Raw genomic sequence first — 21,696 nt, 5'->3', positions numbered from 1 at the left:
ACACAAGAACAAAGTACAAGGACTCAAAAATACGTACTGCACACCTATTGTATCTTAGAATATATTCTGATCTGTACAGCCCAGATGAATTATGGACCTGATTTCCAATTAATCAGCATTCATAAGGCAATTTGCTTTCATAGCATTCAGCATATCATTACAAAAATTGTAGGATTTAAAGCTTTTTTTATGTGCTTTAAATGAACAAAAGTATTTTTCTTGGTGACTAGAAAGGGCAGGTCACCACTCTGGTGTTGAAAAAAGTTTCTGTACAGAAACTAGTAACATGGTAAAAATGTTACTTCTATATTCTTTAAGAATAAAGCTATTTGAAAGTAGAAACCAAAGAAAAACCCAACATAATAATACACTTTCAATGGCTGCATTACCATGCTCTTTTCACCATGGATAACTATGCTAACTATCCATTTATAGCAGGAAAGAAGCAATTTGGGTAAGTGAAGGCAGCTTTTTGTGTGTACAGCTATTCGCTACTCACAGAGGAGAAGATTTTTAGTAACAGGAAAATGCTAAATAAAATTATAAAGTTGTTTTTACCTGAAGATAAGCAAGTAGTTCATTAGGTAATTGCTGGATGTTTAGCAGGTCAAATCTTGGGAGTTTTGCTGAGGGTTTATCAATCATCATAGAATTGTAGAATGGTCTGGGCTGGAAGGGATCTTAAATTGACTGGAAATTCTGAGTCATGTTTCTTCCTTCAACAAATTCTGCTTAAGTTAACAGGCCCAGTACTGCCTTTCCAAACAGGAAGAAACCAAGCTTAAACTCAGCAGAAGAAAATGGATCAATATTCTTCACAAAAAGAGTGTAGAAAGGTCATGAATAATCTCTGTCGTGAGTATACTAAGGACTTGGGATATAAGTAGAAAACCGCCCCTCCACTAGGTCTTGTAGGTTTTACTGTCCCTGCCAGCACCATGCTTTTAATGGGTGACTGGGCTGCCATTAGTACAGGACCACGGGTGCTGCTGTCTACCCTCCCCAAAGGAGAGAAATAAGGAGACAATAACAGAAAAATGTTTCTTGCAGCCCTCCAAATGGCTTTTCATCAGAAAGTTCACAGCTTTTCCAAGAATAGGCATGCACAGAGCATACAGTGGGAACCCCCTCACTCAACCAAACTGTGATTTTCAGTGCGTGTGGTGTGTTTGCTTCTCTGTGCAGCACATACCATGGCAGCTCAGGCTCTGAGATGTATTAAAATATCTTTTCCTAGCTCTGAAGTCCTTCCCTATGGGGGAAAAAAAAAGCATTTTGAGGTTCCCTTCTGCTATAGTGTGAAGGGTAACAAATACAAAGAAAATTTATAGAGATGGGAGTGGGAAGCCATGCGTTAGTGTATGTAGGCAGGTCATAGAGGGAAGAGGGGATGTAGGAATAGCTGAAGGGAAGCATGCCTATCTATCATTTACCCCCTGCGAAAGTAGCTGAACCACCTCTAGGACATATGTTAGCAATGGGTGTGGGCTGCACAGCAGTAAGAGAGGGGGAGATGTGTCAAGTTATGATATATCATACCTATGAATTTCAACAGACACAGAAAAATGCAACATGAGTTACTGTTACTCCTAGGAGTAGTACACTTCCCTGCGGGCTTTCACACATGACAGGGTGAGCAAATACATACAGCAGGTGGAAAGAGAGAAGAGAGTATCCTGGCAGCAGGATGCATGTGGGAAGCACAGTTGAGGAGGAACTACAGGAACCGACCCTTTTATCTCTGGCTGAGGTCTCGCAAGCCTCTGAAGCATCTCCTCCAGCATGGAAGTATGAGGATGATTTAACTTCTTCCCCACACTGTGCCTTGCTGCTGATGCAGTGCAGCGGAGCTCTTCCCAGGCATCTCAATGAGCACCAGGAAATGCAAAGCAGGAGCTAAAAGCAAGGGGTCAGTGACTAATGATGGTATAAGCATTTCTGCAACCTCTTTAGAAGGCTCAAGGATTGCTGCACTAACTGTAATCAATCAATCTTTGTGACATTCCAATGTGCAGGAAGTGAGCATTATAATCCCTTTTTACCCAGAACTGGAGGCACACCTTTAGCTGTGACTGGTAAGGGGCCAGGCAGGGAGCAGCAGTGGTGAAGTGCCCAGCACTCCTTCTATGTACCCTCCTTCCGAGGCCACAGCTTACCTGACATGGGGACATAGCATGTAGGTGTGGGGGCCAGATTCCCCACCCCTCCCCTGCTTTCCCCTGCTACAAAAAAGGAGTAGCACAGCTAAGGGTTTTGCAATTCAGTCCTTCATTTTAATTGCTTGACTGATCCTCCTCCTCCCTATGGGAACAATGCAAGCCAGGCACTCATTCCAGGGGCACCTCTTTATGCTCTTTTTAGACCTGAGAAACACAGAGCAGCCAAATCATACCTTAGAGTGCTCCTGAACTGTAATTAACCTCAGTGTATCATTTTATGGAAGAGAAAGCTGTTAAATTTGTCTGAATTCAAAAGAACTTGGAAGAATAGTGGCAAGATAATGTTTTTTAACAAGCAGCTTGATTAATTCATGGCAGAGGTTATCATCCCATTGTGCTGGGTAGAAGGCCAACATCTAAAACTTAGTATGTACTTTGTCAGGGGGGAGAAAAAACTTCCACAGCTCAGATTTTAAACGCTACACTTGAGACTTGTAAACAACTCACTGCAGAATCCAGTGGTGAGGACCCAGATCCCAATTGCATAGTATTCCCAAGGACTTTAAGAGAAAAAGTTTACAATCATTTTTCTCTGCCTTATTCCCACTAAGTCTCATGCCTTAGTGAAAAACCCCAGTGTTGATTTCAAGTAGAGTGCATACCTCCCCATGGAGTGGAATGCCCTCCCAATGGCTATATCAGGCCTGTACGGGGTGCAGTGGGTAATCCCGGGAGCAGGGCACGGGATTTACATTAACCTCAGATCTAAACTGGACCAGATCTAAACTTCCCATTCTGGCTGGCTTCAGTGGTGCCCATGATAGAAATTCTGAGGGAGTAATGGTGAAATATAATATAGCATGATAAAAACTGTAAGATTCAGCTCAGAAGCAAGCTTTTACCTTGCTGGGTTTGGGTTCTTTTTTTGGCTACAAAAGAGACTAATTTTACTTTTCTTCTCTAGAAACATAAATATTCTATTTATGAGAAGGGATTATATATTTTTTAATATCGAAAATATTGTAAAACAAGCTTGCAAATAATCAAGATGCTCTAAGATCAATGTTTTAAGTATTACTTCACGTCTATTTCACTTTAAAAATATTCCTTAGAAATAAGGATTCTTTCTCTATGTATTATTTATTGACTACATAATTTAAAGGAGGTACATGAAATAAAACAGATAATCTGAAAACATTCGAAAGATGAAGAATCTTTGTGACATCAATGTCAAGCTACAGCCCTGGTTTTAGAGACAGCTGTTCAGGTGATTCATCATTTGTATGAACGTCAAATGGATTATTTTATTATTCTGTGAGCTGTTGCCCTTAAGGGAACTAGTTACATTAAATAACAAGCTTTCATTATATGGACATACTGATTCTGAGAACAGGGGAAGGAAATATAGTCATAACATGCAATTTCTATAGAAAATGAGGGCTTGTCAATCTTCTGCCAGAGGCAAAACATTCAGGTAGATACTGGAGTCATCACAGAGATATAATGAATCTGATTAACTTCCCTGGAGAAGGGACAATTAGAGCTGATAGTATAAAGCCACTTTGGGGTGCATGCATGTTTGCATAGGGAGCAGTGCACAAAGGCTGCATGATCACTGGTTGATGGCAAGGGCACCTTGGCTTCCAGGCTGTGATTGTGAGCCTCCCCAGCAACTCCTTTTGGGAAAACTGGAACAGAGAGCACACCCAGTTGCCCATGAAATCACTCCAAAAATAGCTTGAAGCATGACTGGGTGCAACTAACCATCACATGTACGGTGGTGGCAATGGAGAACCAAAACGAAGGAAGGCATAGCCATTTTCCAACACAATCTGCATGCCTCCCCCACGAGAAAAGAGAATGATCCAGGAGCAACAGAACAGCTCTAGCTGGGAGTAGGAACTGTGGGATAAATGCACTCTGAAAGACTCACAAGGATGAACTTAGTAACAGGACTAGTGAAAAATGTTAATAATTATATCACCACCGATGAAAATCTTAAGAGTGTGTTACGATTGGGACTGTAATAAATGAAAGCAGACGATAATGCTACATACTCATTATTTTCAGAGGTGTGAAATTCATTGAAAAAGGAAATAAAATAAGCACTAGGGAGGTGGAAATATACAAATAGTTGATAGTCAGAAGGTCATTCTGTCACTTTCTCAAATCTTGGCCCCTTTAATGGAGAAACGATGTTTAGCTAAGCACTGAGGATTATTTGGGACACACAAGAAAGATGTGGATCTGCTTGAGTGAGTCCAGAGGAGGGACATGAAGATGATTGGAGGCTGGAGCAACTCTTTCATGAAGACAGTCTGAGAGTTGGGCTTGTTCAGCCTGGAACAGAGAAGATGCCAGGGAGACGTGGCTTTAAAGTGAGAGAGGGTAGGTTTAGATTACATATTAGGAAGAAATTCTTCACTGTGAGGATGGTGAGACACTGGCACAGGTTGCCCAGAGAAGTTGTGGATGCCCCATCCCTGGAAGTGTTCAAGGCCAGGTTGGATGGGGCTTTGAGAAACCTGGTCTAGTGGAAGGTGTCCCTGTCCATGGCAAGGGGGTGGAACTACATGAATTTAAGGTCCCTTCCAACCCAAGCTGTTCTATGATTCTCTGATTACTGATTAATATTAAGGAATCGCTTAAAAAAGAAGAAAAAGAGAGAGAAAAGAGAAACGGACAACAGAAATAGTGACATAGTGCTGACATTCATACCAGCCACTGTCAGTCTAACATCTTGTTTGAATAAGGCATCATCCATGCTCTCTCAATTCACATTTTTTCATCACAGGTAACCAGCAATTAATTTGTGCCCCAAATAAAATGATCTCTAAGGGAGAGGGGGGAGGGGTGGGAGTGGGGGAAGTAGTAATAGACTGAGAGTGACTGCTCTGCCAGAAATGACATTCTACCCAACAGTAAATGACTGAACAACTGCAGTGGCACAGCCTGACTCACTAGCATTTCAAAGAACTTTGAGCAACAAATCTCTGCCAAAGCCCTGTTGTCTCACAGCTCTTACAGGCACATGACTGAGATGAGTCCAACAGATCCTGCAGCAGTCTGAAATCCATGGCTAGACATTTAGATTGGACCCTATTGACTAGAGAGTGCCAACGTTTCTGAGATTCAAACATCTTTTAACTGCAACTTCACAAGGATGGTTGAATGACATGTTGGCTGCATCCCACTAGAATAATGAAAAGAGACCTTTTCAAAGTCAGAAAATGGCCCCCTCCCCCAATCCAGCTTTTATAAATGTAATTTCTATCACTGCTATAAATATTACGAGATGAAGTCATGACTCGGTGTTGTCATTGACGCCATTTCACCCAGAGTAGTTGTAAGCTTTCTGCATTATGTATGTATCCTAGATTTTGAGATTTATGTAAAGTTCAGAATCAAATTGTTTCTCTAATGTGATAAAAAAACAAGTAGCAGTTTTAAGTTTCATAAAAAAGTAAAAGTACTAAATTATGTAAGAACCGTGCATTCTAGTACATTTTCCAATTTTTGTTATGCAGGCAGTAACAAATATTGATTATTACAAGGAAGAGTTTTAATAAATGTCAATACTATGCCTAGTTAGGTTTGATAAAGTAAGAAGTAATAACTGTGAACATTTTTAGGACTAGCTCAAGGAGGACTACCTTCCGAAAGAAGTTTTTCAATGTTTCCTTTCAAGTGTAACAAAGGCTTAGCACAGATTTGCAATAGCCATTGTCAGATATGAAACGGGAGATTTATATACTAGTCCTGAAAGATCCAGAGCTTGCCTTCAGCATGACACATCACTGTCACAGTGCAGAGCTGCACAGACACAACTCAAGCATGGCTGCCATCCCAACGACACCTAAAGAAAGGGAAGGATTTGGGTGCTCTGTATGTGGCTGCTGGCATTTGGGGATGACAAAACCAGTTACCGCTTTTTGCAGCTCCTGGGCTTGCTGCAGGGCAGCCAGGGCAGAAGCTGGTCAGACAGCACAGCCCTTTTAAAGGGGAATGGGAAATTGCCATGCAACTCAGCTACAGATGCAACCACAGAAATGTCTCACAGGAACTCAGTAGCTGCAGCAAAGGTGTTTTAAACCAAAATAGTTTTTTTCCACACCAGCAAATAACACAAGCAATTGTATGACACTTCTCTTTTTGTGGTATACAATGAACAAGAAAACAGGCACAATGTAAAAAAATCTTTAAGGATTTTCCCTAGTTTCTCCCCTCCTGAACAGATTCATAACTTCTTTAGAAGAGGGGAGATTTTAAGAAGTCAGGTCTGATAGGATGAAGTTCCATCCATGTGTATCACTGGAAACAGGGTGGTATTTGATGCTGCCCTATTTTAGCACCTCTGCCACCAGGGGCCTTAGGCGTTGTTTCCCCCTGCCCCTAACCTTTATCTCATACTGCAGCAAAGCCAGCAGAGAATTACTAAAATAAGTTGAAAGTCAGTCCATCTTAGCAATAATACAGACACAAGAAAATGCAAGAAAATAATGACTGTGCATCAACATGACTTGGATATTAAAAGTATCTTTTTGTAAGGACAGAACAATTACTTTCACGTCTCTCTCTCTCTCCACTTTAACATGATATAAATTAACAGAAGATCCCAAAGCATGTCTACAGAAAGTGTCCTGTGATTCACATTAAAACTAAAGCAAAATACAGGGTTTTTTTCATTTTTAATCTAAAAGGGATCCAGCATTTCACAGTGAAAGAATACTGCACTTCTAGCTGATCAGCACAGAAAATCGCTGTGAATAATGAACTTAATTATTGTTGCCTGCTTGCTTGTCTTGTTACGCTGGACACTAAGGACTCTAGACTGAATTTTGTGCAAATGCACATCTCTTTTTATGCCTGTGAATTTTCTGCATGGCAGATTTAATACATCAACTGAGCTCCCCTTAGCAAACTAAAGCAGATAGTACAAGATCACATACCAAGAGTCAAGCATGGTATTGCTGGCAGAAGCCAGAACATAATTTCAAAATGCTAGCAATGAAATAACATTTAAAATACATGAAAGAACTGTGCAGCAGTGCTGTGGGTGGGATATCTGTAGTTACTATTCAACATTAGGCCTTCAGGAATAATTTGGTCCAGATGAGAATTTTGGTTTTGTATTTAAAAAATAAGTTAAGAAAAGGAAGTAAGAACAGTGATAGTGGGTATTTTCAATAGCCTGAGAAAGACAGAGAATCATAAAAAATAGGTCTGGAGGGGTCTTTATGAGGTCATTTGTTCCCTCCTCCTACCCTAAAGCAGGATCAGCAATACTTAAATTTGTCCTGACAGACGTTTTCTACCCTTTTCTTGAAAATATCCAGTGAAGTGATTTCTCTTGGCAATCCACTCCTACACGTAACTATCATTACCATTAGGAAATTTTTCCTAACATATACACTGTGTATGTCCTTGCAGTCTAAGGCAGTATTTCTTCTCCTGTCCCCACTGGACATTATTAACTTCCTTTCTGAGGCAGCCTTTTAAGTAGGTAGGCAGAAGTAGGGCTAAAAATAAACAAGACCAGTTTTGCACACAGGCATGCAGGTTGGCTGTGTAAAAAACTATACCCTGAAAGAGATGGCTGAAAACCACATCTCGGTTCAGTGATTATAATTGTTTCTTAAAGCAAACCCTGGAAGTGCCCCTTACAGCAATAAACCTTGCTTTTTAAATCAGACAATGGGATGGACTTGAATTCATCGAAGTAATTTGCTGCAAAATGAATAAATGTTTAGAGAATTTTACTGAAAGAAGTTAAAAAGTTAGAAATCCTCCCTTTCATCTGTAGCTATGTTTTACATAAAGCTAGATATTATGCAAAGTTGGGGCAGATGACTAAATAGAGGGCAAGGGGTCATGTATCTAGTGATTTCAGCAGGTCAGACAATAATCTAAATGAGGTTGCAGCTTTTAGTTAACAAACTATCAACTTCCAAAACTCTCCTCCAGTATTACCAAAGAATCGCACTTTGACTAGCAAAGTTGAAGTGTTTTTTTTTTGGCTGATGTTTTTTCATGTGTAAGTTAATTGTAACAGTTTAATTGCATTAAATTTCAGCAAGTAAAAGTACAAGTGAGACAACAACAGTAGTATAGGTCACATATCACAACACAATTCTGATTTCTTATCTTAGAGAAACAAAAAATACTATTATTTACACAAAGGTGACAATAGCAGCATAACAGGGCATAAGGGCTCATGGAGCTAGGTGTGGCTTGACACAAGGGTAAATTTTATGATAGGATAAGCAATGTCTGCTAGCAGTGAGACTGTAATAGCTCAGGTATCTCAATTCCACTGCAAGACAAACTGGTGAGGATCATTCTATTCCATGATTCTATCACAGAAGTAGAGAGGAGGGGTGCCTGTCCAACCTATGTACTATGCAGTGAACTGTAAGAATGCTTTTTCTCCACAGAGGATTGTGCAGTGAGATAAGTGGGTTCATTTCTGTGCTGCAAATTATACATACCTTTGTGTGAGGGCACACAAAGCCCAGAAGGGAAGCTGCAATGGGGCACAAGCTTTCTCACATAACCATCAGTGACGTTAAGCATTAACTGACTGAACATGCTTTATATATCCATCACTGGAAAGCTGCAACTGTTTTGAAAACCCCAAGATCTAAGTTCCTTTAATAAATCAATATCCTCTGCTCCTTAAGTATCATGTACACAAAACAGATGTCAGCTGCCATAAAGAAACCAAATATATGACCAGCTACTACCTCAAAAGAAATGTATTTTTTATTGTCTTGCCTTTCAAATTTTCTTCTGACTTACAACTTATTCACTGAACTTAATCATACCTGATATATGAGCCTGAAAAGTGAGAAACCTGTCCAACAGTTTCTCCCTAGCTTTCAGAGAGAAGAGAGAAGGGATTAGAGTAATATAAAGCTAAGTAATATATCACGCATCAGTGACTGCAGGCTGGGCCAAGCCAACAATTGTTCCAGAATACTATTCCTTCATCTGCACGTCCAAAGCTCAGAGTGATGCTCTATTCTCTTTCATGGGAAATTCAAAAACCTCACTCTTCAAGCAAACAAACAAACAACACCTAAGGAAAATGGAAACAATAGTTTCAGTAGCTAAAGATTTGATGAAAATGAAAGAGACTGTAACATGAAACAGGGAAACACTGTACTGGAAGCATACTGTAAAACACAAATAAAAGATTAATCAATCTTATTGCTTTTGTACTAATTAGGAAAATCATTGTTCCCTAATTGGAAGTCACTCAACAAGAAAAAGAAATTAACAAGCTTCCCTGCATATGTCTAAAAATACTCACCAGAAGGAAGATGAGGTATTGCATCACCTTGTATCTTCCCTCTCCCTTCCCCCTATCTGTGATCTGGTCCAGTGAAGTTAAAGGGACATTTTCATTAATTTTAGCAGAAAGAGGACAAAAAAGTATGCTTTTGTTTAAATGACACCTTTATTTTTTCCTGGAGATCTTTCGGAGCATGTTTTCGTAATACAGAAAAACCTTAAAGTAAAGGACCTTATTCCTAAGACCAAGATGGCTTTCATACCTAAAGATGTATGCTAGTGCAATGTAAGGATATCAGCCTCAACTGCTCAAATGCCAGAAGAGTCTAGCCAGTCTGTGAGGCTACAATTATCCTGACATCCCTTATCATTTACTTCAGTGCAGATATTTCCCAAGAACAACATTTCAGAAAAGCTGAGAAAGCGGGAGAACCATCTCCAGAGTTTATATTGTTCCATAGTTTTCTGAGAGCTGCATATTTCAGTTTGGTGACCGATGAAGATTCGTACATACACAAACAAACGTGTGTTTCATCACTATAGGAAAATCAAAGCTATAATGATCTCCAGTTTTGCACTTAATGTTTACAACATCCTTGCCATGTGATATTTAATTTGCTGTGTCTTTATTGTAAAAAGGTTTTGGACCTTTGCTCATCCTTTCATTCACATCAGTCCCAGTGACATGTTTGAAAACAGACAGTATGCAATTTTGCCATTAATTTCACCATTAATGCCCCATAGAAGTGCTCAATCCAGGTGGGATGCGGCTTTGAGCAAGCTGGTCTAGTGGAAGGTGTCCCTGCCCACAGCAAGGGGGTTGAAACTACACGATTTTTAAGGTCCCTTCCAACCCAAACTATTCTGTGATTCTATGATTCTATGATTAATCCGCTCAATGCAGATGATGCACTTTACCTTCCTAACAGTCTATATGGATGTGCCCATGTGTGCATATCACTTTTCTCCTGATCACCACAAGTTACCACCAGACAAAACTGTTTGGGAGCTTTGCAGACTAAAGGAACTATTTTGATCATAATTTCTTTAACTTTTGCAAGGATTAGGGGATTTCTATCTGAATCACGCAATGTAACAATGGGATAGTTGGATTTTTTTGGCAAGTCACCCTACCAGAGCGGCTCCTGCAACTCTGTTAAGCTTTGATTTGTAATATAGGTTGACCCTAGCTTGAAGGCTTGTCTGCCATGAACTGATCTGGTCAATTCTCAGACAGGTGATGGAATGTTGGAATTCAGGAGAGATAAATCAGATCTACCTCCTTCTTCTTGCTTTTGTCACTATTGTTAAGTTTCCTGCCAGATTCTGCCATGTAATTGAGCTTGATTGTTTACTGTGATTTTATAGAATATTGAGAAAAATGGCACAGAGTTTTCCAAAACAATATTATCTTTAGATTCCCATAAATATACAAGTAGAAAGTACTTATGCTATTTCTGTTAGCACATAAGATATATAAGCCTGGGTGTACACAAATAACATGCATATCTTTTGAGATATTATTGTTGGAATGTCCCTGATAAAGTTAGGAACTGATTGCAAGTATTACTCACCTATGCAATAAATGACAGGAATACATGCAGCTATGATGAGAATATCTTGAAAATAAAGATTTTTAAAGAAAAAACCTAATTTCTGTTCTCCTTTCTCTTCTTTTTACATGAATTACACCAGTGCATCTCCAAAGTATCAAGATCATTGAAACTGTCAATACACTGGTAATCAGAGAGAACAACTCTGAAAAAGATTTATATAATCAAATATGAGTTCAAAGGTACAATACTGCAACTGCATATACCCCAAAATCCATGTAAAATGTCCACAAATGGAATACTGTACTTCAGCACTGTAATATTTTAGGAAAAATAAAAATAGAACTGCAGAAGACTGAAGTGGCTGAGCCCCCAAAGTAGAAGTAATATTGAGTTAGGAGCCATAATCTGAACCTGTATTTTAAGCAATGAGTGTGGATGTAGTGAGAAGAGGAAAGGGGTAGAACGAAGTAGGAAAGTTATGGTAACAGGATCTTAGACCTCTTATCCTCCACAGACATTTTCAGTCCTTTCCACATTCCTCATCTTTCAGGCTGGGAAAATGCTGCCATCAAGTAATATCTTGTGCTGACTCACCAGCTACTTCGCCCACTTCAAGAGACTGCAAGGGACAGCTGCAGATCATTCTCTGCCTTGTCCAGAGAGATCTTCATAACGTTTGCTGGAACTTCATATCTTCCAGACTTCATTCTCTCTAGCAAACTTAGTTAAAGCTGGTCAACAAGTTCAAAAGTTACTGGGAGGTGGAGGTGACAGGTCGGTGTGTGGACAGGCAATGTAATTGCATACTTTTTTCCCCAATGAAAATCAGGCTAAACATAACCAGGGAACATATAGATAGTGAAGGAATATGTCCTGAACCAAGCTGAGCTGGAAATGTCAGTTACCTGTTGTCTGCACCTTCTTTAGAAGTTAGCTAACCTATTTTCCATCTGCTTATAAGTGCAAGATAAACTTTTGCCACTTTTCAGGAATGGGCAAGAAAACACCAGATATTTTTTTGTTTGTTTTCCAGCTGGGTCAGTTTATCTGGACTGTGAAAGATTAAACACCAAGAGGATACTGCCAGCAAAGACTGAAAAAGCTGCTTACTTCCTGGTAGAATAATGAGAGTGCAGCAGCGGAGGTGTGCATTACAAGATCACAACAAGATGTGCTTTGTTCAGAATGGTACCACAGCATTTGACACATGTGCTGTAACCACATGGAAACCATGGCATGGGAGGAATGTTGTAGGAGGGAGATTGTAAGGTATAGCAAGAAAAATACCTCAGCAAAAACAGGAAAATAAATTTGCATTACGTAAAGGAGATATGACACAGTTGTGCTGTTCAAAAATTAGTCCTTATATAAAAAGAAACATTGGCAATAATGAAAATCCTGCCTTAGAACAGTAGGCGCATGAGCAATTGTAGGTAGGTGGGAGGAACAGCGTGGGTTGTGAGACCAATATTAGACTTAAAGTACTCAGAGAGGAAAAGTCCCATAAGATGAAAAATCCTTTCAAAAACAGTGAAAGCAAAGGGGAACTTGTTTTTAAGTTGTTTGCTCTGCCAAAGATGAAAGTGAAGCCAACTAAAGCCTGCATATAGAAAACAGAACAGCAGAAAGAAGTGCAGGAGATTCCTGACAATTACTACTGAAGAATCACCACTTTCGAAGGTGCCTTGTTCTTCAGTGACAGAAAATAACATAATTAGAGGAGTGAAATACCACTCAGCTTTAAGGTGTTAATAGTGTCCCACAAGGACAGCTAGGAAGTCCACTAGTGTCACTAAAAGGCTGCTTGCTGACGAGAGTGGCTGTTGGCTCATTTCCACAAAGCTCTTATTCAGGTGCAAATTGAACTCAAGTCAATAGTAAGCCAAGGAAATAATTTGTTATCACACATTACACAATTGCTTGACGACCTATATTCAGTGAGTTAGGGGCCCTAATTTAGACTCTGGCTGACATGCCAGAGAAACTCTATCACAACTCACTCTCAGAGTAATCAAGGTAGCCCTGGGATGAACAAGCAATGTCATGGTCAAGGTCAATTCATGCAACTAAGGAAGTATGAAGAAGTCTGCAAAAAAGACTGAGCTTAACAGAAGCCTTCAATTCCCAGAGCAAGTACTTGGCTAGTTCTCACCAAAAAAACCCCAAATTATGATGGTCAGCAGAAAAGAATAAAAGCAATGCATAACTATGTATTATACAATTTGTCTCTGAAAGTGGAAAGGTTCCCGAGGAAGAAATATTTCTACAAAGTATCACCATGGATTAAAACAAATACTTTTACTCCATCCCAATTCTTGATGAAAAGTCATTAAAAAAGAAAAGTTATCTCATATTTTGTCCTCTTTCGTGTTTTACTACCATTTATCATTTTCTCCTTCCTTCCCCTACCCAGTGATTTACATTCTACTTCTGCATAGCTTCAAAATGTACATGAATTTTATAGAGCACAGCTTAAAATCAAGCACATTCCTAAGAGCTTTCCCAAATAGGAAGGAATTAAAAAATATATATAAAATGAAGTATTTGCACAAGCACTTTGATGAATAACAATGACTTCAAAGCCAAACTCAAAAAGCTTCTTCTGCCAAAGCCCTCTGATCTAACATCCTCTGTGGGTGAACAATGACATGCAGGACTTTTTATTTTCAATAATAATTCGATATTCTTTTGAAAATCATATTTTTACAGAGAACAGGAATGACCAAGAGCAAATAAACTCACTGTGATAGATTGTACTTCACATATATATTACAGAACTATGGAACATATGTTTCTAAAGTCTCAGAAAGAATAAACTCTGTGCCTGACAGTGTGTCCATGCATAAAGCGTGGCTTTATGGAATTTGTGATGGTACATAACATTCATGTTCACCTTGCAGAGGATGTAATAACTGATCTCAGAGGAGGAGTTTTGGCTCAGGAAAGGATGCGGTAAATTCTGCTGGATGATGAGAGGAATCATTGGATCCCTTGAGCAAGCACCATCTAGCTTATGAAAATCCCTGTAGAAAATGAGACTGCTCTCTCCTTTGGACACTGATGGAAAGCCAGAACAGAAACAATTTGTGGCTTCCCCAGAGACAAAGTCAAGCAGGCTGTTATGGGGAGCTGCAATAAGTCTGTTTTGTTTTTTTTTTTTTTCTGCTGGTCTATTCATCACTGATGTCAAGACCATGACATTCTTAACAAGGATCAAACGCTTCTTTCTAAAATCTATTTTTCAGATAAGATATCTGGGAAAAAATGGGGTAGAGAAGGACAAGGAAGGAAGGAGAGGAAATTAATGAGGGTAATGCATAAGGAGTCTTCTGTCACTAATCACACGTACTAGAAGAGAGATACAGAGACTTTTTTTTTTAATTCGTTTTAAAACTACAGCCTTAGGCAAGTTATACTAAAATCAAGTTATTTTTGGTTCTGTGAACTATGATTCACTATTATAGCTTTGAATTTTGCAGAAGACAGACAGAAACAACTGTTGATTTAAATTCACACTACTTTCTTTTATGGATATAATTTATTCTTTTGCTGTAGGGGACCTCTCAATTTTAGAATCATTTAGAATACAACACTAAAACCAAAATTATCCATTTGTGTAACTTTCATGAGAATTTAGGTGGCTCTTTTAAAAGGCCCAAATAAAAACAACACAAACTGACATTTAAGAACAAAGAAAAAAAAAAGAAACAATAATTCCTCTTCCATAAATGATTTGCTCCTTCTCCCCCCAGTTTTGGTTCTATTTCTCCACAAAATACGGGGCAATTCTGAGTGAAGTAAAGGGTGGAAACGATGGATTTGCTTATTTTCAGACATTGTTCTTTTCAATTAAATGTCAGATGTTCTTTGTTGAGTTGCAAAGACTATTTTAGGGCTAAATTCACATGTTGAATATAAATAAATACACAATCATGCAAAGCTTTTGCAGGGCAAAACTATAATTCAGCAAAATATTTAAAGAACAGATCTATTGTACATACCTGAATACTCACTTAACACTGAAAGGCTGAAATACTTTGCAAATTCAAAGCACAGGTAGTAGGGTCTCTCTTCAGAATAACATTGAAATACATTCCTAAATCTACTCTTGTTCAGAAAAAAAAAATCCCAACCGAAAATAAGCATGACCAAACATTCTTATTTAAATACTTTCCTTAACTGGTACCCAGAAGCAAAGAATAGAAACAAATAGCAACAGAAACTGCACGTCTTAATGAAGAACTCTATATGACATAGTAGAGCACTGACTTACTTGAGGGTGGTGAGCTCTGTGAGGGATGGCTGGGTGGCCTTGAGATAACTCTCTCTCCGTGCAGCGATCTTTGGAGATGGCTTTGGACTTGTGTCTGAGTCTCCACTGTCATCATCCCCCATGGCTTTGATGTAACTGCCACTACGCATTCGTCGGCAGGGAATCTCATCATCTTTACCTCGTGGAGTGTATCCAGTCCATTCATCTTGAGGGACCTAAAGTGATAAGCACAATTCTCTTGTTAATACATCCCTCCCTGATGTAATTGCACAGAAAGATTTGAATGTGCTAAGCAACAACAGAGCCATAACAAAACCTCTCATGGCCAAGGGCCTATTCTTAATCCCATCTGGCCATGGGTTGTTGCTTGTAGTGGAGGCCCACTTCTCCCCCTGAAGAGTCACAAGCATCTCTGGAGTTCGTTATTTTCCACTACTTATCTGGGAAGTTCTAGCTAATGTGCTGACACAGAAGCCTCAGTTAGGTCTGATACTGGGCTGGACAAACCTGTTTCTTTAGTGGTTTTCATTAGAAGCATTTGCAAACCAGATCAGGGTATTTTTGGTTTAGCTTAACAAATCAAACACCTCTGGTGAGGCAGAAAAAATTAAATACAAATCTCTATAGCATAGTCTTTTCAGACAGAGTGTGCAATGCTACACAGACCAGGATGACTTTGGTTCAAGATAGATTAATGGAGCTATGCACTAATCATCACAAAAGTAGGTTTGCAAGTGTGAAATTATACTATTATTGCTTCTACAGCATAATTAGCACCACTGAACACCTGCCAGCTTGCAGGGATCCTCCTTTTGAATTATGTTAGCCTGAACGTCTGAGTCATACAACTCTATTCCCTTCTTTTTCTTCTTGATGTACACCATTTCTCTTGAAGTAAGTGCTATCTGTTCCTTGCACCAGAAATCTGGACCACTGGGAATGTGCGTTCATGAGATTTTGGAACATAGCAAGAGGACAGCTCAAGAGCACGGTGCTCTTGCCCACTCATCCTGTCCTCTCCTCTGCTCTTGGAGCTTCTGGTCATTGTAAACCAACACCCTTCTCCTTCATGTAACAGCAGAAACAACATGCGGTGGAGAAGGGTCCTTGAAGGAGTTGTCTGAAAGTTATTTTTCAGAAAGCATATTTTTCTAACAAAGGTGAAACTGCAAAAACGCTTTTTAGTTACACATATTTTGTGTTTGATTTAAATAAAAGTAGTTGTGAACTTTCAGTTTGCTACTTTTCTGATTTTTAGTGAATCACTCTCCACAGCAAGCTGTAGCTACGATGCTCAACCCCCCCTACAAGCCATATTAAGAAAGGAGTCTCATATCTAAGTTGCTAAAATTTTTCCTGCAGCGTATGAATAATAGAATCTACAAGGATAATCACAGAGTGCCTCTTTCCTATGGAAATTTTGTTCTTCAACAACATCTATCTTCTGCTGAATATCTTGTGTATCCATTGCTTCACAGACTACAGCCATAGTATTTACATGCCAGCTTGTTTAGAGAACCAAAACTGAAACACTGGATTGTTTGCTAACAGCTTAGCTGTTGATTCCCACTGCAAACTTAACCTAAGTCCAGATGTTTTAAGGCCTTTCAAACGTTACTGTCAATGTAGGTCAAATTTTTATGGCATTTTATCCATCTACACTGATATAAACTGTAATCCAAAAAGCCACTGGGCTACACAAATGAAATGAAGACATTTAATGGTCCTAAGCATTCATGGACTTATTGATAATCATAATTAATTAAAGAAACTATTCATAAACTATGTCACTGTTTTGTTTCCTGCTGATTTCAAACCCAAGACCTTGCCAACTTTCTTCTTTCATTTACTCTTCTTTTTACTGCATCATGATTTAGGTCCTTCCTTGAACTTCATGGCTCAAACAAGTCACTTCCTCTTGTACTCAGTCTAAGCCCTCTCTCTTGGTTAAGTCTGGCCTTGGTAAACTCACTTGAAGCTTTGACATTTTCTTCAGAGGACTCAGGATTTAATCCTGGCATTGTATTCTACTTCATGTATCTATAGAAAGTAATTGAAGAAATACACTTAAAACACTTAAAATCTTCTTCTAGAAAAGGTTAGGACTCTAAGAACTGCAGTATTACAGACTGAGAGTAATAACAGAACCCACTGAATATAGGACTCTGACAAATTTCTGTGTGCAATAAAAAACAAATGAACGAACAAACAAGCAAACAAAAAGCAGTTCCAATTCCATGGTTTCTAAGTTTATGCTTAGACCTCAGATCTGGAAAATTAATGCTTTCTTGGTGTGTATACATCTGTATACAAATGAAGATAGTATTTGGTAGTGGGTTTGATGCCATTTGTGACATAGAAGAGTATGGGGAATTTTATACTCCTCCTGTAGCCATTTATGACAGCCAGCGGATAATTTTTTTTTCATCTTTTATTCTTGCAATGTCTCTAGGCCAACAGCACCATCAAGCAGTGGAAATACAATTCTATATTCATACCACTTCTCACATATATTTTGGAACCTACAGCTCCTGCTTCTCAGCTGTAAAACCTCAACTTTTCAAATCACTGACATACAAAAAAGAAAACACATGCTTAGTAAAATCAAGCTCTGATGACATTTTGATGACATGCTCAGGCCTTCGGTCAGGAGTTTAATACCTGCAATAGTGTATTTCCCATAAGTTTTCAGGCAGATACTAGACAGCTAAGTCACATTATGTAGGGAATCTGTAAATTCTCTGAGGACATGCACTATAATCTGTTTAATATTTTATTTGTTATACTTTAACTAGTTCAAGATCAGTGCTTTTTCTCATGAAAATAAATCAGTGAATCAATCTTTCATGCACTAAATAGGATATGTTAGTATAATATTAAAGTTGGTGTCTTTGAGAAAAAAGTTGTTAAAGTTACAATGCTCATACAGCACCCATAGTTCAGTCAAGTTGAACACTTGTGGCTTGATGAAATAACAGACATACTGTCAGATGTAATGCTGTAGTTTATAGGTGACAAGTGATGAGCTATAGTTGCTGTAGGTACCATAACCCTGGAATTCTTAAGTTCTGTTATGAGTAAGTCCATACATATGTACAATATCTTTTTTATCCCAAAACTCCTCAAAATAATTTAGATACAATAGGCTAGGTTTTGAAAGCTGGTTGCCATGAATTTTGCACAAAACTTCCTATTTATTCACACAAACACTGTGCGCCATGATACGCTTTGAATGCATTGTTCTAGCCTCACTACGTAAGATGTGATTGGAAGAAAGTTTCCAGTTTGAGCTCTGCTCTGTCTGTGAAGTGAGCAACCACTGAAAACCAGCATGCTAACTTTTTAGCAGCTCTTCCACCTTTTAAACACTCTAGAAGAAATAGAAAGCTGAACTGGTCACATACACACCAGGAACAAAGCAGTCTCAGGGAGTGCCACAAACCTACTGGGTGTTTTTTGTACTGGAAGTTACTTTCATGCCCAAACCCAAAGGAAATAATATAAATGTAATCCAAGTTCCATTACCATATTATGGTTTTAAGGGTAAACCTTGTACAAGCCAAAGAGAAAAGGATGTCTACGGTTATGGTTAGAAAAAACATTCAGATTCAGAGAACTGACTAAAATATCTACCCAGATATGCTTCTAATTTCAGTTAACACGTTGAGGAAGTCAGAGTGCTTGTACAAATTCTCTTGACTGCCTAGACATAGCTGAAGTGGAAGAACGTAATGGATATTTGTTAAAAGGCTATTTTAGTTAAACAATTTTACCAGTTTTCTTGCAGATATTTAAGGGAGAGAGAGTGGGACTCTCTCTTTTTTTTTTTTTCTCTCCTTTTCCTTTTCAGTAAGGTTTCAGTATTTAAGAGAATAGTAGGGAAAGAAATTTGGGTCCAGTTCCCTTTTATCTTATTTCATTTTTACAAGAGTCATAAACCCTGATTTCAGAAATTGGAGTAGGAGAGATCAGTAAGACATCATGTAACTTGTAGAGAGCAATTGCAGAACTACTTTAGAAGTAGATTTTTGCTTTGGCTATTAACAGTTATAATACTTTTCATGAAAGGATCTCAGGGCACTGTCTGTATTATTTGAGTAAGACAAACAAGTCTTAGGGCTTAGCATTTCCTTTCATTGTACCTATTTTGCTGTTTAAAAAATATAGCCAGATACAATAATGTCAACATTTTAATATTTATGTGCCTACAGTCAAATACCTCAAGCAATATCTACTAAAAGAAGTGACCTGATTTTCAGAGAGCTTTCTCTGGTTCCTAAAAGAAATGGCTGAAACAACTCATGCAGACAATGCAATTTACTGTCACATACAGTGCTTCATATCATGGGAAAAAAATAAAACATAAAGCCTTCTCAAAACCACAAACTGTGAAAATAAAATTGATCTCATTATTTTATGCATTCATTTTCTATACATGTGGTACTAAACACTCTGCAGTGTTTCCTTCTGTTGATTTGGAAAATGCTGGGAAAAAGGTCTATGTGAACCTCCATCTCTTTTATTTTTTTCAGTCAGGAGGTCTGCACAGGTTTTCCCCACAGGCTCTTACTTTGTTTGAATCACCACTATTATGTCTTGCAGGGTCACGTACTATACTGCACTCAAGTGCATATGTACAGTATCTGCTGCCTTAGAGGATTAATGGCATTAAGATGGACATACCTGAGATAAAGCTGTTTCATGCTTTTAAGAAAATCATATTATCCAATAACCTTAGCAATACCATTGTAACAGTATCAGATCATCAGGCAGGAACATCACATGCCTGATTTTTTTTACTCTCAAGAAAAAGGGGAAGAGCTAAACTCAGATCTAACAATGAACTTTTTTTTTTTTTTCATTAAAATAGAGCTATTATTATTCACACTATTGAAATAATAGAGATCCTGGAATTATTTCATTCTGCAAATGATCTTTAAGATCATGTACAATTCTTTACAAGCATAAAAATCAAGAGTGCACTTCACTTACACAAAAAAGCACAGTGAAATAGAACACATTATTGCTTGAAAATACACAAAAAATACTCAGCAAAGGCCCCTGAGCCAGGCGATTTACTGAAACTTGAGACTTCAGCATACACATTAGTAAAATGTTCGTTACAAGTATGAAAGCTAAGCCTGACTATAGATTCTTTCTTCTGATTAAATGGTAGATATGGGATTCTTTTGCAAACAGAACAGGCTAAACAGATAACATACTGCCACCAGCCAACATTTTATCTAGATTCAGGTTCATTTAGTGTATAGATTACCTGTCCTGACTTTTAAATTTATGTTGCTCTGGAAGTGCTTGCACTTCATCACTATCCAGGCTGGAGTGTCTTGTCAATTCCTTTAATACATTTTTTGATATGAAGGAACTGGATTTTTCTAATAGATAGTCTAGGTCCCCAAATAAAGAAACTAAGTAAACAGGCATACTGTCTCCCCACTTTTCAAACATTCATTTCAAAAGCTCACACATAGTGGTATGTGAAATAAACCCAGAATGTAAAGACAAAAGTAAACCCCCATTTTTTATTCCATTTCTAAACAATAAAATTAGAATATCTAGTTTCCTTCTTTTTTTCCCCAAAAATTGTTTAACTTACTTACCTTACTGGATGAAATAGCAAACAGACTGTCTCTATAGCAAATTAAGTTCATTACTGATCTCTAGTTTGATTTGGTTTATTGCAGCTGAAATCATTAAAGCTTCTCCCTGTGCTTTGCCAAAGCAATGTGGATGACTACAGAAGTAAACACAAGGACTGGAAGGAGTGGCTAACCATCGCTCACAGCAGTAGACTTGTAACTTTAGCTTTCTATTAGTATGCAAATACTTAATGAAATGAAATCACACAACTGAAGAACAATGCTTAATGACTGCTCAGTGCAGATTTTCAAACCCATGTAATTTGGTTTTCTTAGTCGTTATTATGCCTCTTCTGCGTGCTGTTAAGGAAGTTTCAATTGCCATCTTCCACTCACCAAGCCTATTCCTAGCATTCATGAATACTGAATTAATCAGACCAATAAAGATGAGCAGCATCTCATTCTATCAGTGTGCATGTGTTAAGAATCATTGAAGTATGCAAAAAAAGGGGAAGCCTTAGAAATCTTAAAGAACTATATGTTTAATAAACCTTATGAGTTTGCAAAAAGGCAGATAGGAAGGTTGCTTCTATTTAGGACAAACTTAATATGCTTAGTATCTGCAGCACCACTTGTTTTAGCTTGTACTATTTCAGCAATCAAGTTCTATTATAAATTAATTTCATTTAGCTGACTCTATATTTTTTATACATGAACAGCATTAACAGCCAAAAGACCCCTTCCAAGATGGAACATTATTTCCTCAATTCAAAATGCCTGCACCTTGCATCATACCTGAACAAGCAGTTCGAAGAACT

At 38.3% G+C, this 21,696-nt stretch overlaps 1 protein-coding gene across 5 annotated transcripts in view; it reads right to left on the bottom strand.

Moving 5' to 3' along the window:
- The window catches only part of DLGAP1 (DLG associated protein 1), a 405,562-nt gene that overhangs the window by 115,488 nt on the left and 268,378 nt on the right, over positions 1-21,696 (bottom strand). For all 5 annotated transcript variants that reach the window (XM_057397547.1, XM_057397548.1, XM_057397549.1 and 2 more), the window contains one exon: positions 15,282-15,496. In XM_057397547.1, coding sequence (XP_057253530.1) covers positions 15,282-15,496 — 215 coding nt within the window. The remainder of the gene's footprint in view (positions 1-15,281; positions 15,497-21,696) is intronic.

This window comes from Pezoporus wallicus, unplaced genomic scaffold (assembly GCF_028554395.1).
Source record: "Pezoporus wallicus isolate ANWC-B61680 ecotype Strahan unplaced genomic scaffold, APGP_CSIRO_Pwel_v1 contig_227, whole genome shotgun sequence".
Classification (NCBI taxonomy): Eukaryota; Metazoa; Chordata; class Aves; order Psittaciformes; family Psittacidae; genus Pezoporus; species Pezoporus wallicus.
This window is presented reverse-complemented; position numbering and strand designations above follow the sequence as displayed.